The sequence below is a fragment of the Chelonoidis abingdonii genome, chromosome 9, assembly GCF_003597395.2.
Source record: "Chelonoidis abingdonii isolate Lonesome George chromosome 9, CheloAbing_2.0, whole genome shotgun sequence".
NCBI lineage: Eukaryota > Metazoa > Chordata > Testudines > Testudinidae > Chelonoidis > Chelonoidis abingdonii.
Genome location: NC_133777.1, coordinates 5,927,395 through 5,953,061, shown reverse-complemented (window position 1 = coordinate 5,953,061; position 25,667 = coordinate 5,927,395). Strand labels below are relative to the sequence as shown.

The window sequence follows — 25,667 nt, the reverse complement described above, 5'->3', positions numbered from 1 at the left end:
TCTTAACCTACACCCCAGCTCCGGGTCCAGCCTGATGAGAGATGGGTAAAATGGCTGGTCCCACTCAGAGACACTCAAACCCATGCTGACAAGCAGTGACAAGGCTCTGGTAATTAACTTATCATGCATATAAATACACATAGCCCACCTCCTATAGATACACTAAGACCTCAGTCTTATGTGATGTGTATCCTACAGCCCATGCTGATCCCCAGTGACTCTGCTACACATTGCAGGATCATGGCTTGAGATTGCAAATATGTATTTATATAACACCACTTGTACTCTGTCCTTATTTAGCAACTTTTATCCAAGGGACTTACATTTCTTTACTTACCTAATTGTTATGCCTCTCCCAGAGGGACGAACTGAGACAAGTTTATGTGACTTGCCCAGGGTCATACAGTGAGTCAGTGTCGGAGGTGGGAGTTCTGACTCTGTTTTAACTACTAGACACGTTCCCTCACCATTTTTTTAGTTATTTAAAATACAACTAATGACATCGCTTTTCCTTTAACGTCAGCCTCCAAGTGGTTGACTGAAAACATTTTTCCAGTTATGTATGTTAAATTAATTCATTTTACTTCCTGGCTGTAGGGTTTCCCTCAGTCGTGCTAGAAAAGTCTGGGCTCAAGTCTCTAAGTTGAATTGTCCACATGTCATCGAGGATGTGGTTAAATCTGTATTTTCCATATCCCCAGCTCATGAATTTTTCTCCTCTTAGGACAAATCCTTGAGACAACTTACTTCTGTGCTTTTACACTGTTGAACTTGGATGAGAATACAGTGGATCAAGCAGCAACTATTTATGGCTAGCTGGCATCAGGAACAAAATACCGATTTGATCAACAGTGCTAGGGAACCCAGGCCTTCAGCTGTAATCTGTCAATGCATCAGGTTTGTGCCAATTTTGGCCAGAGCAGAGTGATTGTCGTTAATAATATAGTATGTGAACACCTGAGCTGCATGCATAAGGCCGTTTACGAAGAAAAGTGCTTGCAAGAAAGGAGTCGTTTCCCTTTATCAATCGTTTTAAACAGTGACTCATGCAGCCATTTTCTGAGGAATGGTCACTGTTGTCTATAGAAGCTAAGCTTTTGTTTAAAATGGACTATTGGCTGCAAAGAACACTTCCTAATGGAAATAATGGAGGCTATTGGGCACTGGGCTAATGCGTGACCTTTTCATTGGGAACAGAAGAGATCCATTTATAAGGAAGTTTTAAATAGGAACATATTAAATTTACACACCTGGCCCAACCAGGGTGTAATGGCACTTTAAGAAATGGTGACATCCGATGACACTTGAACACAAGCTCCCTGTCTTCATATTTGTTTTTAAAGTGTCCAGTTGGCACTCCGCTGGGTCTGATCCAGTGCCTGCTGAAGTCAACCGGAGTCCCTCCGTTGACTTCAGTGGGCTTTGGATCAGGTCTTTGGTGCTGGATAAGGGCCTGATTGAGGGTGAACTCCTGGCCCCATTGAAGTTAACAGCACAACTCCCATCAACTTCAATAGGGTTAGGATTTCACCCCAAGAGCTTACTTTAAGGTATGTCTACCCTGCTGTCTGAGCTGTGACTGCAGCTCAGGTAGGCATACACACACAAGCTTCAATCTTGCGATCCCAGCTGGAAATGGAAGTGAAGATGGGGTGGCCCGGACCCTGGCACCAGGGCTGCCGAGAGGATTCAGGGGGCATGGGGCAAAGCAATTTCGGGGGCCCCTTCCATAAAAAAAAGTTGCAATACTATAGAATACTATATTCTTGTGGGGGCCCCTGCAGGGCCTGGGGCAAATTGTCCCACTTACCCTCCCCCGGCAGCCCTGGCTGGCACTGACTAGCACTGTATGTAGCCCTGATTCTGAGCAAGCTTGTACAACCCATGCTTAAATCCATGCCACCGTGTCTTCATGAGACAGGGCAGTGTCCAAGTGTGCTGTCCCAGGAAGAGCCTGCCCCTGGGTGTGTGTGTGTGTGAAATAACTTCCTGGAGCTCTGAATGCAGAGAGAGAGAGAGAGAGTGTGTGTGTGTGTGAGAGTGACCGTGACCTCCTGCTCCCCAAAGCCTGGCTTGTAATCGGTGGTATTGGGAGAGCAGTTTTTCTGCTCTGAATCAGACCCAGACCCCAGTGCTGCTGCCTGATCCCCTGCACAGCCAGAGGAGACAAAGGTATAATCTAGCCTTAAATAAAGAGCATTAATGTGAGTTGCACATGCAGTGGCAGGGGCGGGAAGATTACATGGGTCCCACAGGGAATCTGTAGCTGAGCCAGGAATGTAACCCGCGTGCCCCACCCATTCTTCCTACCCCTCACCGGCTCCCTGTCAGCTTAGAACTCTTCCCCAGTCCTAAACCGACTCCATGGTTTTTTAAACAAAAAGAAATACTCCATAAGCAAAGGAGAGTGTGGCAGGAGATGTGGGTCTGGAGCTTGGAGCACGGTTCCTGCAAGCAAGCAATGGCAGAATTCCCCAGCGGGTCTCTGGGGAAAGCACATAAGTGGCTTTTGCTCTTTTTGTTCTCTCTCACTTGTCCTACTAAATAAATGTAACTCGCATTCAGAGCTAGTTCAGGCACTTCCCAAACAGGTTACTCCAGGCTCCACAGTGAGGAAGGGAGGAGGAAAGTAAAAGCTAAAAACAAATACTCCTACTTGTACCTGTCAAAACTGGGAGCCACTTAAAAATCTTAGACTCTCACAGCTGAACAAGGGGACATTTTTTCTAACTCTCCTCAGAGTTAACAAGCTGTCTGCCCTAGGACCGGCCAGGACCTTATCTGCCCAGCAGCAGGAATTTGTGGCACACATTCAATGTGCCAATTATTGCCTCTCTTTGCAACAGGCCCTTGCCGCATTCTCCCTTTGATGCAAATCAAAGCTTAGCTTCCAGGTGGCCAAGGTTAAAGGAGACAAAGAAGCAGAAGCCCCGCAGAGAGCAAGAGATGCTTCTCAGAGTGGCTCCTCTTCATACAGATTGTTTCCTGCCCTACCCGCTGAAAACTCACCCTCCAATCAATAACTCAATCTTAGCCCAGAACTTGCTTGGAGATGCCACCAACCCACAGGATGCCCAGAGATTTCCAGAGATGCTTGCCGCATGCCTTTTTTGTCAATTCTAATTACAGACATCAGTAGATCAGCGAACGTAGACACAGCATGGCCCTAATGAGGCCAGGATGGCTTGATTTTGGGAGGTCCATGCAAGTCTAGATTTGGGGTTCCTCATGCCGTGTGGTCTTATGTCTCAAAACATCGTCATGTTGCGAGGCTGCCACATGTTAATTGTCATACACGATTCTAAGGCACCCGTTACAAATGGTGTTTGGGTCCCTTTTCTATGGCGAGTGATTAACAATTCCAAATGACAGGAGCAAACCCAATAGCCTACTGATTTCAGATTGAGAGAAGCAGTAGTTCTGGCCATTTGGCGAAGAGTCCAGAATTTCACAGCCCTCAATCAGCTGAAAGTCTGGGCAAAGAGTAACTCTCTTTGAAACAGTGATACACATCAATGTAGTTCCAGTGGGAGGGAGTTCCAGAGATGCAGGACCCATGAGAAAGATGTCCTGCCATCACCCTGGCAACAGCGACTCCCAGGATGCCAGAGAGTCAGAGATGGAGAGGCAGAGTTTAAGGTAACCTAGGCCCAGCAATGATTAGTACACTGAACTTCAGTTAGGAGTCCACGGGCATCCAGAACAGAGCGTGCAGAGCAGGTGCGATGCTGTATCATCCGTCGCATATTGATGCAGCAGCACAAAACCTACAGGCCTACAACTACAGCAGCACAAAACCTACAGGCCTACAAAACCTACAGGCCTACAACTCACTCTGAGGACCCCTCACCAGTTGGCAGACAGCACCGTCCCTGGTCACGGGTGCTGAAGGGGTCTAGAGCCAGTCCTGCTTTGGGGTTAAGAAGAGCTCTCACCTGATACAGACCCCAGCCTCAGCATTGTTTTGAAAGACGATTCGAAGCAAGAAGGGTCAGTGTGGGAAAACACCTCCCCCCTTATATCCTACAAAGGTCATTTCCATTGCAAAACACAGGAAAGGCTCTCAATAGCAATAGACTCACTCCTGCCTTTCTTGTTGCATGACCTCACCCAGGGATGTCCATGGGTCACTTCCCCACAACACATTGAAATGTGGCCATTTACTATACTGTCAGTTACCCGCTGAGAGCCCATCATAAGATGAGGTGCAACCAATCAACTATGGAGTAGTTGTGGAGTTTTTCTGTCATGTCATTTTTCTATGCCAGTGCCCAGACTGTTACATACTATGCGTTGCTTTTGTTGTGCCGTTCCACCTTCTCAGCACAGATTTAAGGCGCTCCCAGTAATTGTAAGAAAATCAATTTCGGCATTCAACCAAAAGCAGGAAATCGATAGAAATCTCTACCTGCTGTCCCCCTCCAGCTTAACCAAGAAAATATGCTCACGTGAGCCACACAGTGGAAACAAACTGCCTGTCAGGTCAAAAATCCACAGGTTACCAGCTGACGACTTGAAAAATCAAAGCCAATTTTAACAGCTGTGGATGATCTATGTCACACCCATATCGAGGCAGTGGGGAGCAGCTTTTCCATGCGTGAGACACATAACAGTGTTACTTACAGGACTCACTGTTTATTTAACAATCTATCCACCCCTGTCTAATAAATGCAAGGGTTTCTTGGCTAAAAAGAGCATGTCACACGCAATCCATGCAGGCTCCTTTGCTTGCCCCAGCTGAATGATTTAGAACGTGCCCAGCTTCAGCAGATGCAAAGGCAGCATGGAAGACAAGAGGATGGAAACAGGCTGTTCTAGCTGTGAAGCGACAGGAAGAGGACAATGCTAGGCGGACATGAACACACCATCAGTCAGCTGCACAGCACTAAAGCACGATGGCACAATGCAGAAGCAACGGCCCGTCGTTCATTCACCTCTGACTCGCGGCCTGGGGTTTTGTGGGAAGGTGTCAGGACATGGTGGTGAGAAACAGAGCGGAAGGACGTGTTTTCCATCCTGGGAGTATCTCTGCCCTCCAGCGGGTCTGAGTCTGGGATGGCTAAAGACACATTCTCACAGCTCAGTGCCTCCTTCGGGGACAAAATTAGGAAGATAAAAGGTATCAGTAGTGGGGCAAGGATGGGGTTCACACTTCAACCCTGCTCTCACACACGCTCTCCCCACACCTGCCCCATCCGTGTGAAATGGGAAGGAAGAGAAAAGGAAGGCAGAAAACAGTCCAAATGGCAAGGAAGACTGGAGTGTCTTATACCTCTTGCAAAGGCATCTGTCCCATCATGCCCAGACACTGTAAAAGCCCCTTCCACTCCAGGTGTGAGAGTCTCCTGCCTCGTTACGCTAAGAACAGTATTTCCTTGAACTCCACACCCCCTTGCTCTGTAGTGCCTTGATGAACTCTGGCCGACTCCTCCAGCTCCCTTCAGGGGCTCCCCAGATAATTCCCATTGGAGAAGCAGCTCAGCCAGCCTTGAGCAGGCACTGCCCCCTGGGCCCGGCCAACTCCACTAACTCGCACGGAAGGGCTGGGCTCTCACCACCCTTGCCACGTTTGGACAGCCCAGCACCAGGGGCATTTCCAGCAGGGAACAGCGGCTTGACTCCAAACTATACTGTGTCTGGGCTCTTCCTGGGGGCTCAAAGATGGTTGAGGAGGCTCCTTGGATCATTCCTTCCCTGTTGTACCCCCAGTGCAGCCAGAGTGGACTATAAATATCTAATCCCATGTGCCACTAGTCTGGCTTCCGTGATATTGAGAATGGGACCGTCAGCCCCAGGGGTTTCATATCTCCTAGGCGTGCATGCAACCCAGCCTAGGGCAAAGTTACTGAATGTCAGAGAACCTAGCTAAACGGGGAGCCAAATTCCACACCAGATGGACATGGTAATCCAGTTAGGGTTTCCGTAGGACTGTAATGGGTGGGGGTTAAAGCATTAGCTTGCAACTTCTTGACCTGGATTCACATAGGCTTCTGGCCTGTTACTGTAGGTACCTGGAGCAGGAACTCCATGATGCATCTGTTCCAACCCAAGGCACCTGAGATAGAGACCACGGTGGGAACCCACTCTACTAACACCATGCTGTATGGAGGGTTTTCCAGCTGATGGAAGGGTATTTTACCAATACACTGAACAACATGGCAAGTCTGCTTCATTGGGGCTGTACTACTGGCTAGGCACAAATAACTGGATGGCCACCAGTTTATTCATGGAAATGTTTTTGAAGCCTGAAAGTTATACAAATTTTCGCACTGACAATTAGTCATGTGAAAACCCCTCTCAGGAAATATGTGATTGGTTATATCCCAGTTATTATTCTAAAAAGTTTCAGCTGTCCAATCGCACACTATGAGCAGGTGAGATGAGCAGTTTTGGGAACAACCCACGGGCTGCAATTTGTTCAGTGACTATTGACAGATCATGACCACGTTTATAAAAAGTGTGATCAGTCTGTGTTCAATGTGTGACCAAAACAAAGATCTCAAAGCCCAAGGAGAAATTCGACCACTTCTATTGTCCTTCATTTGCCAGGAGAAACTTTTATTAACTCTAGATTCAAAATGCTGTCTCCCCTGCTACTTTCTAACCAAGTTACTTTTTATCTGTCTTGTTAGAGTCTGAGGGATAAAATCCCCATTGATTTTATGGTAGATTAATTTTTGATGATATGAACAAAGCAAGTCTGTATTCTTCTCTTTTCAATAAACTGTTTGCCATGAGATGGGACAAATCTCACCCCCCCTCCTACTTGAATTTTGATTGCCTCTTTTTCTGGAGGGTAAACAGGAGTCAAAGAGTTCAAAGTGCAGCTTGCTTGGGAGCTGAGGATGTCTCCACACTAACCAAGGAAGTCAGCATCAGCTGTTTGGTGTGGACTTTGAAAAGGCCCAGGATCAAATTCAGCCTGGCTTAAGCAAAGCACAAGTCCTGCTGAAGCCAGTGAGAGTTGCAAGAGCTTTGATCAGAACTGGATTTGCGCCCTAATGTCAAGCACGGGGGTTTTCCAACTGGAGCACAACCCCCACTGAATTTCAAGTGATTCAGGCATCTCACTTCGACCGGCTCCTTTGTAAATCCTGCCAAGAGGCTGATGTGCTAAGACTAAAAACAACCTCAGCTGGATTTCTGAACCTGCATGGAAGAAATTCCTGCCATCCGCTTAGCCCATGAACCGGGATCGCTCAGGGCAAGGTCTCCTATGCGACCAGCGGCCCTGCAGCTGCTGTTCATGATAAAATGACGTACAAAGAGGGGAGCGGTGCATATAAAATGCGACTTGGGCTGTTACTTCTCTGAGCCCAAACTCACTGGGGATGCTCCTCCATTGCTGATGCCTACTAGAAATGGATGTTAAAACTCCCCCTGGAATGCTGGGTGGTGAAAGATCACATGCGGAGGTCAAGGAGCCAGACTGCCCTACATCCCAGGGAGCCTCTCAACTTGTCGGAAGACTCGGAGATGGGGATGAACTTCTCCCAAGCCCTAAGTTCCTGGGGGACACGGGAAAAGCTGCCTTCCCTTTGAACTGCCTCATGCACGTCCCTTTAGCTTGATATAACTGGGGTCCTGACAGACTCTGGAGCCACTGCTGGTCAACAGACCCTGACCAGAAGCTCCCTGCCCCACTCATTAGACGACACCACAGCCCTTGAGTCAATCATTACCAGGGCTTGATGTTTCACTCGCATGGGGGACTCTGGCTTCATGGCCTCCTGGCTCCCGTAGGGGGCCCTGATGTCCGAGGTAGAGGTGCCACTTCCACCCCCGCTGTTGGCCGGGGTGCTCCCTCCTCTGGACATTTCTAGCTCTATCTCTGCGTCCATCTCTGCGTCCTCCTTGGCTTCCTTGTTGCTCTCCTCCAGGTGCTTCATCAGCACGGCCACCACCACATTGACAAGGACGAACTGGGCGATGAGGACGAAGGTGACAAAGTAGACGGGGGAGATGATGGGCAGGTAACTCAGGCAGTGCTTGTCCTCTCTGGTGCATTCCCGCAGCGTGTCCTGAGATTGAGAGAGAGAGGGAGGGCGAGAGGGAGGGCTTTGAAGCAGACTGAGCTTTGCTAACAAGCATTAAACCACAGGCGGACTCCAAAGCCGGCGTGTTCAGAACTGTGCAGCTAATGGGAAGATTATTCCAGACACAGGCTGAGGAATCAGCACTCCATATGCAGGGTGGAGTTTTAGCTCCTTTTATTTTGTACTGACCTCAGAGACACACCAATATGCCCCAGACACCCAGCTGAGCTACTGCAGTAAATGGAATAGAGACGGAGTCAGTGGGTGCAGTGCGATCAGCTGTCTAAGGCCACAACCCCACCACATGAGCTAAAGGGGGAGCTCTGGTATCTTTTAGAAGCACAGAGCCTGTACCACACAATTGATTCCTTCCATAGAAGGCAGTTATGTAAACTCACACTGGCCAGTTCCGTGGGGGAAAGAGGGCAGGGAACAGCTGGAGTGTGGAGAAGCTGGCAGCAGCATGGCCAGAGAGCGCACGTACCTTCATGATCCCATTCCAGTTGTCCCCAGTCGACACCCTGAAGAGGGTGAGAAAGGCCATGCCGAAGTTGGTGAAGGTTGCATGCCGGCTCAGACCTTCACAGGGATTGTCTTCGCTGCAGTCTGCACAGAACAGAAGCGAAAGCAACCCAATGAACACAGTTCTCAACAGGGCTGGTTTACAAACAGCTTCAACTGACAATACAGGAGTGTGGTCAAGCAGATACAGCACAGGCCTGAGATGCAGAAAACCTGGGTTCTAGTCCCAGCTCTGCCCTTGGCCTGCTGTGTGATCAGGTGAAAATTGCTTCCTTGCTTTGCGCATTAGTTTCCCCATCAGTATAACGGGGATAAATGATACTGACTGTGCTTTGGGATGGACTCTATAAGAGCTAGGTATTATTATTTAGTGCTTTGCAATGCTCTTGAGAGGGTAACACCAGGGCAGCTGATGGAGCCAACTTCATTGTCAAGGTGGAGGGGAGGGAGAGAGCTTTGGCAGGTACATTTGGTAGCATGGGTTAACAGTGCTGCAGGGTGAGGGAGTTACGAGAGGAAGATGAACCATATGGGTTTCATCTGTAGGGGCAGCTCCATTGCCAGACCCCGACCTTCACTAAGCTTCTTGGGACTTGAACTCCATTCAATTTCATGATTTCATCTTGTACAGGATGTTGTTACGGTTTGTATCACCAGGACCCCACTGTGCTTGGTGCTGTACAAACACAAAGATGGCATCTGCCTCATGGCATTTACAATCTGCAGCCTTGCAACGGAGCCTAGCTTTGTGGGTGCTCCTCGAGCTCAGAAGGGCACGTTCACGTGCTCCTGGATGTGGTCCGTAGCTCATACTTGCAGCGCAAGCCGATCTTCAGGGACAGTTGTACCTTCCTCTGTTCTCAGAGGCAACAAGCTCTTTTGCAGCAGATTTTCCCCTCACCCTAATCTCCCCCAAGCAATCATCCTGGTTTGGAGAGCCAACGTTTCTGTCACACTCTAGTCGGTGTGGCCTAAAAGACAGAGTGCTGGACTGAGGCTCGGGACACCTGGAGTTCAGCTCATGGCTCTGCTGCTGGGCGACTTAGGGCAAGTTCCTTCACCTCAGTCTCTCCATCTGCACAAAGGGGGATAATGATACTGCCCCTTGTGTAAGGCGCGATGAGCTGCACTGGTGAAACATGCTATGGAAGAGCCAAGTCTATGACTAGGAGTAGTCCGGCTTGCTGGGCATGTGTGTAAAATCTCCGAAGACATCCTGCAGATTAAGTAACTTGCCTTAGGTACAAACCTGTTTGCATTTTTGCTCCCCCCCGGCCCCTCACTTAACAGGCAGTGTTAACTATATCTGAAAATGAAGTGGAATGAAATAAGACCGTGTAAGCTAAGTCTCCACAAATGGCCATGGACACTACTTTCCCTCTTTGCTGCTCTGTACTGCCTGCTTCTCTATTACTCTCTCCACTGCGTTCATTATCTTGTTTTATTTTTTTTAAACAGAGCACATTTCCCATAAGGGATATTTTACTGGAATAAAGTGAGCAATTTTTATATTTCTTCCCTGAGATTTAATGTCTGAATGAATGTAAATTGCACACACCAAACATCCCCTTGTACATAAAACACAGGCTCATTAAGTTTTCATTAGGACAGGCAGCAATCCTTCTTGCAAGAGCCTTTCATTATTAGTCATTTATTTCTGAAGTGCATTAAAAAAAAAAAAAAAAGAAAAGCCCGGCCACCAGCCTCACTGAGGAGGGAGCTGGGCTTTTTTGTGGCAGACATGGACCAGCCGTGCTTGAGGAAAGGAAAATCAAACCGTTCCCAATAAAAGTCAGGAAGTGGAAGTGGTCTGCTGGCTGGCTGGGTGCTCGTCGCAGCTGGGATCGAGTCTCAATCTCAAACCACACACAGCAATTGTTTATTGTACTGGGCTGGCACGGAGTGTACACAGAAACAGAGCATGGATTTAGAACTACAGAGAGGCTGCATAGTCTTTAAGGTATTCAGGTATCTTCTGTCTAAGGATAGGTGAATAAATACTGCTGCTACCAGAGATACCTGGCACAGGAATCACCACATTTTCAATTATGCTCTCTGGGCACCAAAAATGACTAGGGGGCTGGAGCACATGACTTATGAGGAGAAGCTGAGGAAACTGGGATTGTTTAGTCTGCAGAAGAGAAGAATGAGGGGGGATTTGATAACCGCCTTCAACTACCTGAAAGGGGGTTCCAAAGAGGATGGATCTAGACTGTTCTCAGTGGTAGCAGATGTCAGAACAAGGACTAATAGTCTCAAGTTGCAGTGAGGGAGGTCTAGGTTGGATATTAGGAAAAACTTTTTCACAAGGAGGGTGGTGAAGCACTGGAATGGGTTCCCTAGGGAGGTGGTGGAATCTCCTTCCTTAGAGGTTTTTAAGGCCTGGCTTGACAAAGCCCTGGCTGGGATGATTTAGTGAGTGTTGGTCCTGCTTTGGCAGGGAGTTGGACTAGATGACCTCCTGAGGTCCCTTCCAACTCTGATATTCTATGGTTCTATGAGAGTTGCTGCACAGGCATAGATGTTATACTGTAGATATACAACTGCAATGGCAGGTAAGGGAGAACAGAATTGTAATGCACTGATCTGCAACCTAGGAGATCTGGGTTCTATTAGTGACTCTGCCACATGCTGACTGTGTGACGAGTCACTTACCTGCTCTGGGTCTCAGTTTTTCCAGCTGTAAAATGGGAATATAAAAATATTCCTTTTGTCTGTCTTGTCTATTTAAATTGGAAACCCTTCCAGGCAGTGACCCTCTTCACTTCGTATGTGTCTGGCATCTAGCACAAGGAGGCCTGGGTCTCAGGTGGATCCCTAGCTGCTACCATAATACCAGTTTTTTAAAAAAACAACTGTCATTTAGACATATCAGTTGAGAGCAATGATGCGAATGATCACATAATTACCCAAGAGGCATTGTCTAATGGCTAAAACATGGGACTTGGAGTCAGAAAACTTAGGGATCCTTTCACAACTGTGCCAGTGACTCGTCGGGTGACCTCGGGAAAGTCACTTCCCTTCTCTGTGCCTCATTTTCCCCATCTGTAAAATGGAGTTACTAACACTTCCCGATCTCCCAGTCAGGATTTAGGGGAAATACATATATGTAAAGTCCACTGAAATCCATACACTGAAAAGCATCACAGCAATGCAAAATATGTTGCTTTTGGACTAACAGCATCATTAACTGCATAGCTTTCTGAAGCTCCTGCTGTTTCATATAAAACAATCAGGCCCTAAGCATGGTTGTAACCTATAAAGTCCATCTGAAAATGATCAGACCCTCCTCTCCATCCCTATGGGCTGAGGAAGCAGCTGCTCTGGAAGTTTCTGAAGCTTTGTTAGAGTCATAATATGCAAAAGTGAGTCCTAAATCAAAGCTTTAAATGCTTGCCAAGCAACTCGTGCGTGCCTCCCAATCAGTGACTGTGATACTGAAGGTACGCTCGGGACGTGACTCTTACATTTTGCTCCCTGGGCCTGTCACACTTGAAAGGGGACAGTGTTGTGGAGCTGGCTATGAGAGAGTCTCTCTGTTGCATTCCTGGACTTGCTTAATGGAAGGCTCTTGATGCCCCTAGATGGGCTGTAAACTGTGAGGATTGAACATGGAGCCTAAAAGCCTACACGTTTCTAAAAGCATGGTCTTTACCTCCTGAGCTAAAAGATGCAGCGCTGTTAGCATGAAGCAATCACCTGACTCATAGGGTATGTTGACATTGCAACTGGGAGCATGTGTCCCAACCCAGGCAGACAGACATTTGCTAGCTCTGTTCACGCTAGCATGCTAAATAGCAGGGGTATCTTAGAATCATAGAATATCAGGGCTGGAAGGGACCTCAGGAGGTCATCTAGTCCAACCTCCCGCTCAAAGCAGGACCAACCCCAACTAAATCATCCCAGACAGGATTTTGTCAAACCAGGCCTTAAAAACCTCTAAGGAAGGAGATTCCACCACCTCCCTAGGGAACCCATTCCAGTGCTTCACCATCCTCCTAGTGAAATAGCGTTTCCTAATATTCAACCTAAACCTCCCCCACTGCTTCTTGTTCTGTCAGCAACTCATGGGTAGCAGCCTGACTTACCTGCCTGAGTATAAACCCTGGACCCTTGGGTATATACTTGGGTAGCTCACCTATGCTGTCACCATGGCTACTTTGCTATTTTTAGCAAGCTAGTGTGCAGGTGTGTCTGTCTATCCGACCTGGGAAACATGCTTCCAGCTGCAGCGTTCACGGACCCACAGACCTCTATGTGGTCCATCCAGTAGATGGAGCCAGAGAAAGTGAAAGTGCATTACACAGAGTGGAGGCTACGTCTACATTGCATTCAGCGGGGTGACTCGTGCATGTGCGGCATGCCCGAGCTAGCTCAGCTCTAGCTAGCTTCACTAACAATAGCAGCAAAGCCACAATGAGCTTCTCGAGGGGCCTGGGTGGTGTCGCCTAAACCATGCTGCCACGGCTTCACTATTGCTAGTTAGAGCTAGTTCAATCAAAACCAAGCACTGCAGTCACACCCCTGATCGCTGTGCAGATGTCTCCTGACCTTGATCAACAAGAGTTGGTGGGGAAATCACCGACCAGGAGAGCGAATGGGGGTATTCTCTCTTCCCAGCACCAAGAAAGCTGGGAGCAAAGCAGGACTGTGCTGCCTTTCCTGTCTAACGCCTCCTGCTCTTCTTCTGGACAGCAGTACGTAAGTGACTATTTAGCCATTTCTTCTGCAGTGTCAGAGACCTCCCCTGAGCAGAGTAAATAAACGATGTCGGTGGTGTAAGTCGCTAAAACAGCTGATGCTTTGTGATGATGGAGAAAGGGGGAAATGGCTCTTAGAGAACAATCTATCAACAAGACAGAATCCCAGAACCTATCGGAAAAGGAAATAATTAAGGGCAGCGGAAGATCTGAAGAGGGGGAGGTTCACTGTGGTGCTACTCCAACATAAACCTGGTTCTAAGCCAACTCTGCAGACTCATCTGTTGGGCTGTAAGCAGCGCACTTCCGCCTTAGTGAATATAACCCCGCAAGATTATTATATTTACGCAGTAAACAGTTCCTCTGCAGCTGGAAGCAAGGTCAGAACACTCTGCGTGTGTGTATGTGTGGTGCGGAAAGGGTCTGTGTTACATCCTCATGTGTCAGCTGTGACCCCAAGATCAAGAGAAAGCTTTAATCTTCAGAGCTACAGAGCTATAAAGGACCAGAGAGAGAGAGAGAGAGAACAAAAGAAACGGAGAGAGACAAATAAATATCGACTTGATGAAATAAACAGTGTCAAGCACATTGCTTACCTAGCTTTCCAAACAGCTCCACTCCCAGGGCAGCATAGATAAAAAACAGGAGCATAAAAAGTAGGCCAAGGTTCCCTACCTACATAAGAAGAAAGCAGAACAAGGGTCAGGCAAGTTGAGGTCACAACCATAATTGCTCCATTACATTTTAAATACAAGCAAACAAAAAAAAAGAGGGAAACAAAATGGCCAATGGCTTATCGTTGGCCCGCCCTGAGTCTTTCATCTCTAGAGAAGCCTTCCGGGTACCCTCTCTCTTTCAGGTGGTTTTGTCCACTTCAGCCACCCACACCCACAGGTGTTTTGTGTCTTAGCTACTGTCGGTGTCTGCGTAAGACCCTCCTACCCCTACCTGCTCACTGTGCTGCTCTAGTACCCAATTCCCCCAAGCCCAGAATGGGACTTAAGCATGCGCTTTTGGTTCAGCATGTGCTGAAGTGCTGGGCTGAATCGAGGCCTGAGTCTGGATTTTAAGCCCTTTTGTGGTTTGATAAAGTTTATGTTACGGTGATTAAGGGCAAGAGTTCCAAAAATAAGACATTGAAGTGAGGCACCTCAATTCCTACGCAGGTACCTGCCTTATTTCAAAAGCTCCCTCTGACCCCAGGGGAAGCTCAACAGTGACCGTTAATGTTTCCTGGCTGTGTCCTGTTATTGCAATCAATGGGTAAAACCCTCTGGGTTAAATCTTATTTGCAGTATTTCTTCTAATGGAAAACAAAAAAACAGGACCCCAGCCTAAGCAAGCAGTCTGTGAATCCAGCTTTGGATTTCCTTGCCAGCTGAGAATGGGCAGAGTGCCTATCTCTTCCTCGAGAAGAAACACAGGCCCTGAATCGGTGTCCAAACTTATCCCTGTCCTGGGCATGGGTTTAACTGGTAACTCAGACTCAAAAGGATTCCTACCTGAGCTTGGTTGTTCCTGGGGCTTCCCCACAAGATCTTCGATTGCAAGTTCCCTCTGGGCTTGCTGGAGCTCACTGAACCCCCCTGTATGTGTGACTTAGTAGGAACTACCCAGCATCTTAATACACATGAAGCCTTAGAAATTGCTCTGTATTTCCTGTATCGGTTTGATATATAGGATTTTAGATATCGGTTAGAAGGAGGCAGATTCTCAATCATTTTTCACGGCTCTGCTGCTGTTATTAATTATGGTGCTTAAAAGTGTGCTAGGTACCACAAAACAGGCAAAAGAGGCAGCCCCTGGCTTACCCAGCTCACAGTCTAAGCATAGACATGATGTGATGACGGAAAACAAAGCAGAGGCAGGGAAGGGGAATAAGGAAGAGGGTTACAAATCCAAGATAGCTGACTCTTAGTTCCCGTCTTGCTATCCTACCCCTCCATATGCACATCGGCCTGTAGCTTCAGCGATGTGTCAACAGAAAGATGAATAACAGTGTTCCTCACAAACTCCAGAACTGCAGCTCAGAAAATCTCCCAGTCTAATGACAGCGCAACTAGCCAAGTCATGTTTTGTGGTCACCAGTTTATGAGCTTTGAGGATGACATGTGTGGATATTATCTCTAACAGTGAGCCCTGGCTTCACTACCCCGATGACACCCGGCTCGCAAAAGAGGAGAGCCAAGAAATGGCTTGACTCCAGCTGAGATTTGCCAGTAAAAACTGCCTGATGTGGCCGCGCAGCCTTCCCGACGTGCAGAGATGTGTCTGGCTGATGGCTGCACATGGCGAGCAATGAACTCAGCAGCTTTCCCCCTTACTCCTGAGCTTGTCTGTGTGTTACATCACGGCGCTGTGTTAAACAGGAGCGTGCCTCATGCAACTGGAAAGAGGGGGCTTCGGCAACCCATTGCCCCTGCAGATGCTGAAGTCTGAGGAAGAAATCAGAGGCCTATTCCAGCAGAGGAGGTGGGGGAGGAAGGGAGTGAGGAAGTTGGCCAAAGAAAGCTGCAGAACAGCACAGGAGGGGGACTGTGTACATGGCCTTGGGTGAGTCATTTCACCTCTGTAACTAACCATACCCGTTGACAGTCCCTTCGCAGGAAGGTAACTGAGGTCAGCCCAGCACTCGGGAGAGCCAGAGAGGACAGGCTCTCGAGAAGGGCTAAGTATGAATCATTGTTGTTGTTGTTATGATGAACAAGGCAGGTGAGATCGCGTCCAGAAACTCTTCCACAGCAGGCAGGGCCTGGGATGCCTTCTCTGGGCTCTCCAGGAGCAACAGACACTCGTGATCCAGCTAATCCTCTAACAACAGCCAGCAACCATTGGCCTGGCAGTCAGTGATCTGAGGCAGGTTTACTGAAGGCAGTTCTGCCCTGACAGTTCAGCACAGGCTCTGTTTATTCTCCGGCCTCCCCCTGACCTGTGCTGGGACTGTCTGAACCGGATGTAAAAAGCAACAAATAACCCACCCGTCTGCCCCCGCTGGCGGCCAGTGCGTCATCAGTCATTCGCTGTGGCTCCAACGTCAATGGGCAGAGGCCACACGCTGCCAGGGAGCAGTCCGGGTAGGGAGGAGCCCGGGGAAGGGAAACCCCAGGAGTCTGTCTTGTGGAGCTGCTCCCTATGAAACAAACGGGGGATGCAGCCACAGAGCCCGCAGATCAGGGGCAGGACAGGGCCACCTGTTCTCCCCCCGGATTGGCTCTCCCCAGCAGCCTGGTCCCACCTCCCTAGCTAGGGAATATGTCGGAGAGGGACTTCGCTGGGCACAGAGAGGCTCCCAGACAGGGTAATTCAGCCTAAACTTGTCTGGCCTTTTCAGTGGATTGCCCATGGGGCTACAGGGGACAGTCTGCACAGCGCACACATCCCGCTGGCTGGTCCCTTCCCCAGCCTGGGGCTGTGGAACAGGGAGCGGGATGCTGCTGTGCCACACAGTCAAGGGAGACCCAAGCACAGATGGCTCTGGCAGGTCACTTGACACCCCATTCGCATCCCTTTTGTATCTCCAAGCCCTGGGAGCCTTGAACTAACATGCTACGGGTCAGCAGTGAGGCAGAAGCCCAGTAACTTTACTGAGCACATCCAGGACACCTGGGGGACTTCACAGAACTGAGTACGTCACCCAAAGGCCTGGGCTTAGCATGCACTGGGATGGATGGCTTGGGGCCTCTCTCTGCTTTGGCTGCTCAGGACATCAGTGTCCTTAGTACTGCACTGAGGGGCGTCTTTTGGTTCCAGCTATTCTATGTAATTGACTCTAGTTGCTGTGGTAGCTAAACACCAGTGGGCTGGGGATTAGGGTTCTGTTCCCGGCGGTGCCACAGACCTTTTGATGACCTAAAGCGCTGTGTGCCTCAGTTTCCCCACCCACAGAACCAGGATACAGCTGTGTGCTACCTCACAGGGGGTTACGGAGGCTGTTTTCGTTAAAGGCTCAGCTGTGCCCTGAAAGTGCAGCCCTGAACTGGGAGCCATGGGGAGGCCCAGTGCCTCCCAAGCAGCGCAGAGGCTATGCTGAGGTGGCAGCGTTGGCTCCTCTGAGCCGGGCCCACCCTGCTGGTGAAAGGATATCGAGGCTGAGACTCATGCCCGTATTCTGCTCCCTCCAAGGCCACTGACTTGTGTGAACCTGGAGCAAGTGGGTCTTATAACCTCTCTCTGGGCCTGATCCAAAGCCCAGTGATGTCAAAGGGTTGTCTCATGTTGTCTTCAATGGGCTTTGGATTAGTGTGTCAGTTCTCCCTCTGTATCTAACAGGGGTGAATGGTACGTACCTTCCTAGGTGAAGCATTTTGGGAGACTCAGATGGAAAGTGCTCCAGAAGTGCTAATACGATCGTTATTAGAGCAGGATGCTAGCTCCTGGCCCACAGCACTACCGAATCCGCTGTCAGGACGTAGAGTCAAAACCAAGCCCTACAGAGCGTAGTGACTGACCACCTCCTCTCCACCCTCTGCTGGTTGGCTCCATGAGAGGCGTTAATGAAAGGCAGGGCCTCCTCTCTCCTGCTCCTGAAACCTGCTCCAGCTCCTCCAAGACCTCTTGCTGCTCTGACTCAATTATTTCCACACTGCCAGCCCACCCCTTGGCATTTCAGCCATCCTTGCAGAGAACACACTGGGGCACCCCGGGATGCCTGTGAAGAGCAATGTCTCACAAAGCTAAGCCTCTGCCAATCCTTTCCCAGGACAATGGGTCCTGATCTTTTCCTGCCAGCTCCCGCCATGCAAAGCAATAACTCTGGAATTAGGGAAATGCCGGCTAATTTACACACTAGACAAAGGACGAAATGGACACATTTACCAACCTGGAAAGCAGACATCATCTGTGTGAGAGCCAGTCCTGGGCGAAGGTGCCAGATCGACAGCCTGGGAGGCTGCAGTGCTCTGCGTATCTATATGACTACTTCAGGGCAGTCAACTGCATTGTATTGCTCCCAAAGCCCTCCCCATGCATTGCTCCGCCAACGTCTCTCAGCCCGGTTCTAGACTCGCTTACATTTTTGCTTGTCTTCCCTGTCCCCTTGCCCCCGCCCCTGACTTTTCCTCCTTTCTTTTTCTTCTCACTTTTCTTTCCTTCCAGCTGGGAGCTAACCACTGACCTCATCTACTGCCAATAATGGGTGGCCAATAATGGCCTGAGCCCCTTTGTTCCCCTATTATGGGACAGGGTTCAAAAAGAGGGACCGGTCATTTTTCACTGCAGCCTGTATCATTTGGAATCATTCAGTCAAGACTCTCCCCTCTTCTTTTTTTTGTGTGGCTAAATAAAGTTAAGGGCCAAGTGTGGACCTGACTTAGGAACAAGTCCATTGACTTCAATGGGGCTCCACATCAGCACTGAGTATTTAACTTCTCCCAGCTGTTGTCAGCTGCAGGTCCCATCCTCAAGCCATTTTTGTTCCCCTTCTCTGGGCCTTTACGATCGCCGTATATTTCCAGGGTATGGTAACACTCAACTATTGTTTAGCTCATATAATCTCCTTTAGACAACAGCAGTAACTCCTTTAAAAGCTGCACCCAAAATCACCATGGGAACTGCCCCTAGAAGAGTTAAACTCCCAGACAGCAGCAAACTGTAGCCCTCGTCCTTCAGCAGAAAGAAGCATGGAACAGGGAGTTCTTCACATTTTTCTTGGCACAGAATCTCTGTTGTACAGAGTTCCAAGCTTTGAAGAGAAGAAGGAGGTATGTTGTCCAATCCTGGGTTTAATTAATGGCATTCCACAGATGAAATAAAAAAAAAGAACCCAGATCTTCTAGATAGATTGGACCAGATTTTGCTCTCAGCCACAGCAGTGAAAATCTAGAGTCACTCCAACGGAATCAGAGCGGCGTGACTGAGCAGAATCTAACCCACCAGGGGGATACAAAGGAAAATCAAACAGTTCAACTTGCAACAAACGATCTCTTTTAGCTGCGCTATTGTGCCTCATGTTTCTGTAAATGTCTCACTTTCACAGTAGATTCTTTAATGGTATTTAGTAAATTGTGGTTATGGCCCGAAAAGTGAGTATTTAAAAATCGCATCCGTTGCGCCCTATGTATTTGTCAGCTGTTTCTGTTTGTTTCTGACAGCAAAGGCCCCACATTGTGCTACCGATAGCACTGCTAGGGCTGAATTTCATTTTGTCTCCTCCATCAGGAGCAAAGCTGGCAACTGCTTGCAAACGCTTTCTGACTGGCAATTTATAGGAGAACAGTTATACAGACTGACCTGGGTAAGCTGGGCTCACTCAAACAACATGGGTTTTAACACAGCCAAATGCAAGGTCATACATCTGGGAACAAAGAATGTAGGTCACACTTATAAGATGGGTTACTGTAGGCTGGAAAGCAGTGACTCTGAAAAGGAGTTGGGGTGACTGTGAGTTCCCCGTGTGATGCTGTAGCTAAGGGGCAAAAGCAATCTTTGCATATGTACTCGGGGGACTTTCAAAACAGGACTAGGGCAGTGGTATTACCTCTGTATACGGTAGTAGTGACATCATTACTGGAAGGGGGTGTACAGGTGTGATATCCGCACTCGAAAAAGGATGTGGAAAAACTGGGAAGGGTTCAGAAAAAGAGCTACAAGAAGAACTCAAGGTCTGGAGAACCCACCTCACACAGTGTGAGATAAAAGAAACTCAATCTATTTAGCTGATTCAAAAGCAGGTTAAGAGGTGGCTTTACCACAGTCAACAAGTATCTACATAAGGAAGAGATTTCTGACAGAAGACAGCTCGTTAATTTAGCAGAAAAAAGGCATAACGAGATCCAATGGAAGCAGAAGCTAGACACATTCAGACGAGAAATAAGGTGCACATTTTAACAATGAGAGTATTTAACTTTTCATGGGAAAAAAAGTTACCTAAGGATGTGGTGGACTCTCCATCACTTTCAATCTATAAATGAAGACTAGATATCTTTCTACAAGAGATGTTATATACTGCATCATGAAGTTCTTTGCCCTGGCTTATGCAGGAGGTCAGACTAAATTATCATGATGGAAAACTTGATCTATGGCTAGTGATGTCTAGTTAATGATGTCAGTTTAATTCACGTTAACCTGGAGTAACACTGTTACTTTGGGATCTGCATTAGCACACCTGGGAGCAGAATTTGGCTCTATATATGTTATAGCTGTAAGTCCAGAGGAGGGATTCTTCCTCTGCCAATGAGGCTATTTCCCTGTTGGTTTTTTTAATTCTCCTGCACTGTATGATTTGCTCATTCTGCATTTTCAAAATTCCTTTTCTCCTAAGACTGCTCATAGCACAGCAGGACAAAGATTGGTAATGGCTTTGTGGTGACCCTGGCCAGGTCACTAGACATCTTTACTGATTGGTCAACTGAGCTGTGAAATTGGAAAACGCAGGTTCATCACTGAAAAAGAGACGATGCCTTAGGTAAAACCACCACAAAACAGACAGACAGGAACAGGCCCAAGTCACAGAGTTGGATCTGGTTTGAACCTCCAAAATGTTTGCTGGGGGCTTGATCCGTTATGAATATTGGGGCTGTGACTGGGCAGAGGGAGGGAGGGAGCGCTACCTTTTCAAGGTCTTTCCCCTGACCACTGCTTCTTTGTCTCACTTCTCCTAGACTACCACTTTAAGAGCAGTGCATGATGGGAACTCTTCCTGGCTTTAAGGCAGAGTGTTTTCATTAGATGCTCAGTCTGGAAGTTCTAACGGAGGAGAAAGGTGTTTTATGGTGGCAGCAGGATTTCTCTTCCCCGCTCACTTATGCATATGTTCATTAATATTAATAAACTGGGATTGTGATTTTTTGACACAGGCTGAGTCCATGCATTTGGATCTTGATGACTCCCTGTCTCAGTGGGCCAGCTATGAAATGTGGATTCAAAGGGCAGGATCCCCAAAGTTCAGGGGTGCTTTTTTCTGCAGGGGGAGATCAAGCTCATCTCTCTTGATAAGTAATACAAACAAATAGGAAACTGACGAAAATCACCCTCGAAAAAGGAAAAGAAATTTATTGTAATGCCAACATTTGGTAATTAATTGTAATTAGTACTGCATGAGAGTGCTGGAAAGGGCTAATTCAACCAACTCCTAGACAGACATCTTGAAAAGCTGCAGCAGCACCCATACAAATGGAATTCCCCTCGCTTGTCATTTAACAAGCTGGTGCAAAAGAGTTACACAGACTGATACGTTAGGGTAAGAAATGTCTCTCTGCGCTTCAGATCCTGGGTGCAACTTTAAGTAGTGCAACATTATTAGGGTTGAAGATGGGGAGAAAGATTTTCCAAGTCCCCTTTCTCCAACTTTTACTTTAATGACAGCTTTTATCAGCACAAGATTTGCCTGCAAGGTTCCCAGGGATTTCACATCAGCAGAAAATTTGGTTTGCATGTCACAAGCAAAAAACCTGGCCTCAGGCGCCCCTTTTGTTTTTTTTAAAAAAAGTTCTGTACTCACATGGGCTTTCAAAAGAAAAAGAAAATACACAAATAAAGTGCTTTTTTGAAATGCCAACGCAGGGGTCGGGTTTGTAAATTCCAGGCTTTCTTCTCAGCCAAAGCCCATTGTTGAAAGCAAAGTCTGAATATCAAAGAGCAATTGGCTTAGATTAAGAACATCTTTTGAGGCAGTGGTGAAGGATAAACAGAGTTTTCCAAGAAAAAGAAACTTCTGTTTTTCAGTTCAGGTCAGAGAGACTGTGGGTTTGTCTATATGGAGAAATGCACCAGATGCCGGTACAATTATACCTCTATTACTAGCCCAGTATAATTAAACCTCTGTAGCTATCCGGTACAACTCCCATGTAGACACACTTATTCTGAAAGCAGCAGGCACATAGGATGTTATTCCAGAGTAGCAACAGTGGTATCATTACACTGGTATAATTCCAATGGTGAATTTCCCTGTGTAGATAAGCCCTAACAAAGTTGTATGAGTTACCCAGGCCCAGTTCTCCCAGGCTTGTATCAGCACTTAATGCCTGTAATAAAGTGAGTGCAAGACACTATCATTCTGAGCTGGGAGCATTTTAAACCCACTTTGCTCAGGTGTAAATGAGAGCACAAGGCACAGGGCAGTGGAAAAGCACAAGGCAGATTCAGTGGCATGCCTGCAGGAGGTCTGCTAGTTACACAGATTCGGCGGCACGCCTGCAGGAGGTCTGCTAGTCACACAGATTCGGCGGCACACCTGCAGGAGGTCTGCTAGTTACATAGATTCGGCGGCACGCTTGCAGGAGGTCCGCTAGTCATACAGATTTGGCGGCATGCCTGCGGGAGGTCCGCTAGTCACACAGATTCGGCAGCACGCCTGCGGGAGGTCCGCTAGTCACACAGATTTGGCGACATGCCTGCAGGTGGTCTGCTGGTCATGCAGATTCGGTGGCATGCCTGTGAGAGGTCCACTGGTACCGCATCAGCGTCCCTGCCGCTGAATTCCCACCGAAACCACGGGATTGGCAGACCTCCTGCAGGTGTGCCGCCAAAGGCAGCCTGACTGCCGCCCTCACAGCAACCAACAGGCTGCCCCCTACTGCTTGCCAACCCAGGCACACGCTTGCTGCGCTGGTTCCTAGAGCCGCCCCTGGCTAAGCCTATGTAATTATTGGGGTGTGCATTTTGAGAGTTGGCAGAATATTTGATCTTCCAGGATATGGGGGTGCGGGGAGTAGGGGAGTGAGTGGTGGGTCTGGGTGACCTTTGCAGACATGAAAGGGACAGAGGTACTACAATAACCACAACATCTGACCTCACAAACATGGAAGATTTTGGTTGCCCTGCAGTTATTCTGGAAATTTTCTTTTCTTTTGTAATTGTAATGAAACGTTCAGCGCCCTGTGCCCGAACCGGGAGTCATGATGCATCAGTTGAGAAGCACTGCTCCACCCTTGACTCCCCAGCTCTGTATTTTATAAGAACTTTGCCTACAAAGATTGAGGAGTAGATTTCGCTCTTAGATCTGCACGGTTGACCTCTAACTCCAACACTCTGCTTTTGTCGCCAAGCCCAGAACTCCTGGGAATTCCATGCATGCAAGGGGCTAGAAAATTGGGGAACAAGATCTACCCTGCAGTCCCCGAGGGCAGAATGTTTGCCTGTGGTTCTCAGCAGAACCATTTGTATCAATGGAGAATACGAAGACTATCACCAGGACCAGCATCTCCTACAAGGTGCAGCACAAAAACTAAATCCACAAGAGAAATCAAACTCTTCTGTACCTGTTAGGCGTGGATTAAGTCCCCGGACTTACCTGGGGTAGCGCTTGCACCACTGTGTCCAAGAGAGCTCGCATCCCTGTGGCCATTTTGAGCAGTTTCAACACTACAACGAGAAACAAAGCTGAAGCACCAGGGCTGGGAAATATTCTTTATGTAAACACCACAAACCTCTTCAAGAAGAGTGGAACAGATGCTGTGGGGTGAGTTCTCCTCTCTCTAGCCACTTCATTAATGTCAGTGGAGTGACTCCACATTTACACCTATTAAGGAGGAGGATCAGGCCCTAAGTTTATAAATACAGCATGCAGGGACAGGAATCTAAGTGTCAAGTATATTCCCCTCCATGGTACATACAACAGAATGGGGGGAACTTCTGGGCCTACTCCCTCCTGTCCTTTCCTAAGCGAATGGGAGCAGACAGTAATCTTCAAAGTCAATTCTCCTCCTTGCCCCATTGCAGCTGTTGTCTAGGAAAGGTGCCTCACTTTTGGTATGATTCCCCTCTTCTAAGGAGGAGACTAGGATGGGGGAATCTACCAGCCCTTGCTCTTGTGTGCTCCCACTGCAGATCTTTTCCTAAAAGAGGTCTAGGACCCTGGATTTGAATTAGAGATGGGCCATGAAATCTGGGCATGTTGGGTTTTGTAGCCCAGTGGACCAGCTTACCTCTATTGTATTCACTGCTTTGCATTAAATTCTGCTTTATTATATTCAGCAGCAATGCAAGGAACCTACAGGCTTGTATCCTGTAAGTTATTGGCTTCAATAGTTAGCATGAGGCTTGAGGCCTATGAACTTTGGCATAGACAAACTTAGGTAACTTCTGAGTTTGGGGGAATTGGAAGTAGAGTGTAAGGGGGAATTTTGTCCATAAAGACATCAGCCAACCACAGAACGTGAACTGATACCGGCTTCTGGCAGGTTTTGGATGAAACATCCGACTGGAAAAGTGTCATGGCAATTAATTGACGTATATGATAATGGGGTTAAATCATAAATAGACTAACCTATAGATGAAGGACACCTTAAAATTGGTAAGGGGAGGAAATACAAATAAGGAAGAGGGGAGAACCCCTACTGAATATGCATTAGGCATGGTAACGTCAGCGTAACATATTATAAAAGTGGCACCCCAACCTGGGGAAGTAGGAGAGAGAGATGTAGCCCTTGGGAGGGGCCAGAATGATGGCCACTGGTGAAGATGAGGAGGGTGATGCGGATGAGGAAGATAATGGCTAACATTTCAGGTTGTTCTGCAAAGGATGATATGAATATGGATGTTCTGATGTACTTTCTGTATTATCTCCACCCACCTTACTGACTTAGAGTGTGTGTAAATGTATTAATAAATTATTTGCTAAATAAATTATTTATTTGTAAATATCAATGAGTTTCTATAGTGTGCATGTTGCACCCATACATATCGGGGGTCCCAACTATATAATAATTTTAATAATACTGGGCCAGATCTTGGGACAAGAACCTGTCATCCTTCAAAGTGATAACTGGGAATATTTATTCATGATCTATAGATCAGGCTACAGTTTTGAATCAAAACTCTGCAGCCCAGCTCCATCCCTAGGTCTGAATCAAACTCAAATGACCTAGAAATGAAACAATGGGCCGAATTCATCCCTCATGCAACCCCACTGGTTTCTATGGAATCACCCCGGAGATCAGGCGTTGTCACTGAAGAGGCTCCAGGCCGGAAAGGCAAGTCTTACCCCTTGCTATGCGTAGCACCCGCATGATGCGTATGATCGTGGGATTGATAGGCAGAGCGGCATTCATTTCAATTTCCTCCAGCGTGATGCCCATGATTGAGAGGAGAACTATGGCCAGGTCCAGCTGGTTCCACCTAGCAGGGTACAGTTGGGAAAGACAAAAACACACACTTCAAAGGAGCATCATGGACAGAATTGTTAGGATGGCACCTAGTAACAGTGGCATTGTATTCTCCAGCACCCCATCCCCTCTCAGATCCAGGATTGATGGAACAGAACCTCAGCTGGTGTTAACTGGCAAAACACCATTTATTTCAACTGATTTACTCTAGCTCAGGATTTGGTCCAAAGTTTAAAGAGGAACGTTGGAACCATACTGTGCTACACTGTTCCTGATATCCCTTCCCTCCCTGGAAATAGAGCAATGTGCAACTTAAAAACTCGTACTTGTTTTAGCTAAAAGAGATCAAGCTACTTTCCTAAGGAGTT

The 25,667-nt window shown here is 47.8% G+C and overlaps 1 protein-coding gene across 2 annotated transcripts in view; it reads right to left on the bottom strand.

Moving 5' to 3' along the window:
• Positions 1-25,667, bottom strand: part of CACNA1H (calcium voltage-gated channel subunit alpha1 H) — a 203,668-nt gene that overhangs the window by 10,536 nt on the left and 167,465 nt on the right. Inside the window, exons 26-31 of one of the 2 annotated variants that reach the window (XM_032762698.2) lie at positions 25,179-25,312; positions 23,487-23,557; positions 13,855-13,933; positions 8,521-8,642; positions 7,683-8,021; positions 4,935-5,090 (exon numbers count right to left, since the gene is read on the bottom strand). In XM_032762698.2, coding sequence (XP_032618589.1) covers positions 4,935-5,090; positions 7,683-8,021; positions 8,521-8,642; positions 13,855-13,933; positions 23,487-23,557; positions 25,179-25,312 — 901 coding nt within the window. The remainder of the gene's footprint in view (positions 1-4,934; positions 5,091-7,682; positions 8,022-8,520; positions 8,643-13,854; positions 13,934-23,486; positions 23,558-25,178; positions 25,313-25,667) is intronic. The other variant, XM_075069148.1, reaches the window with a different exon arrangement.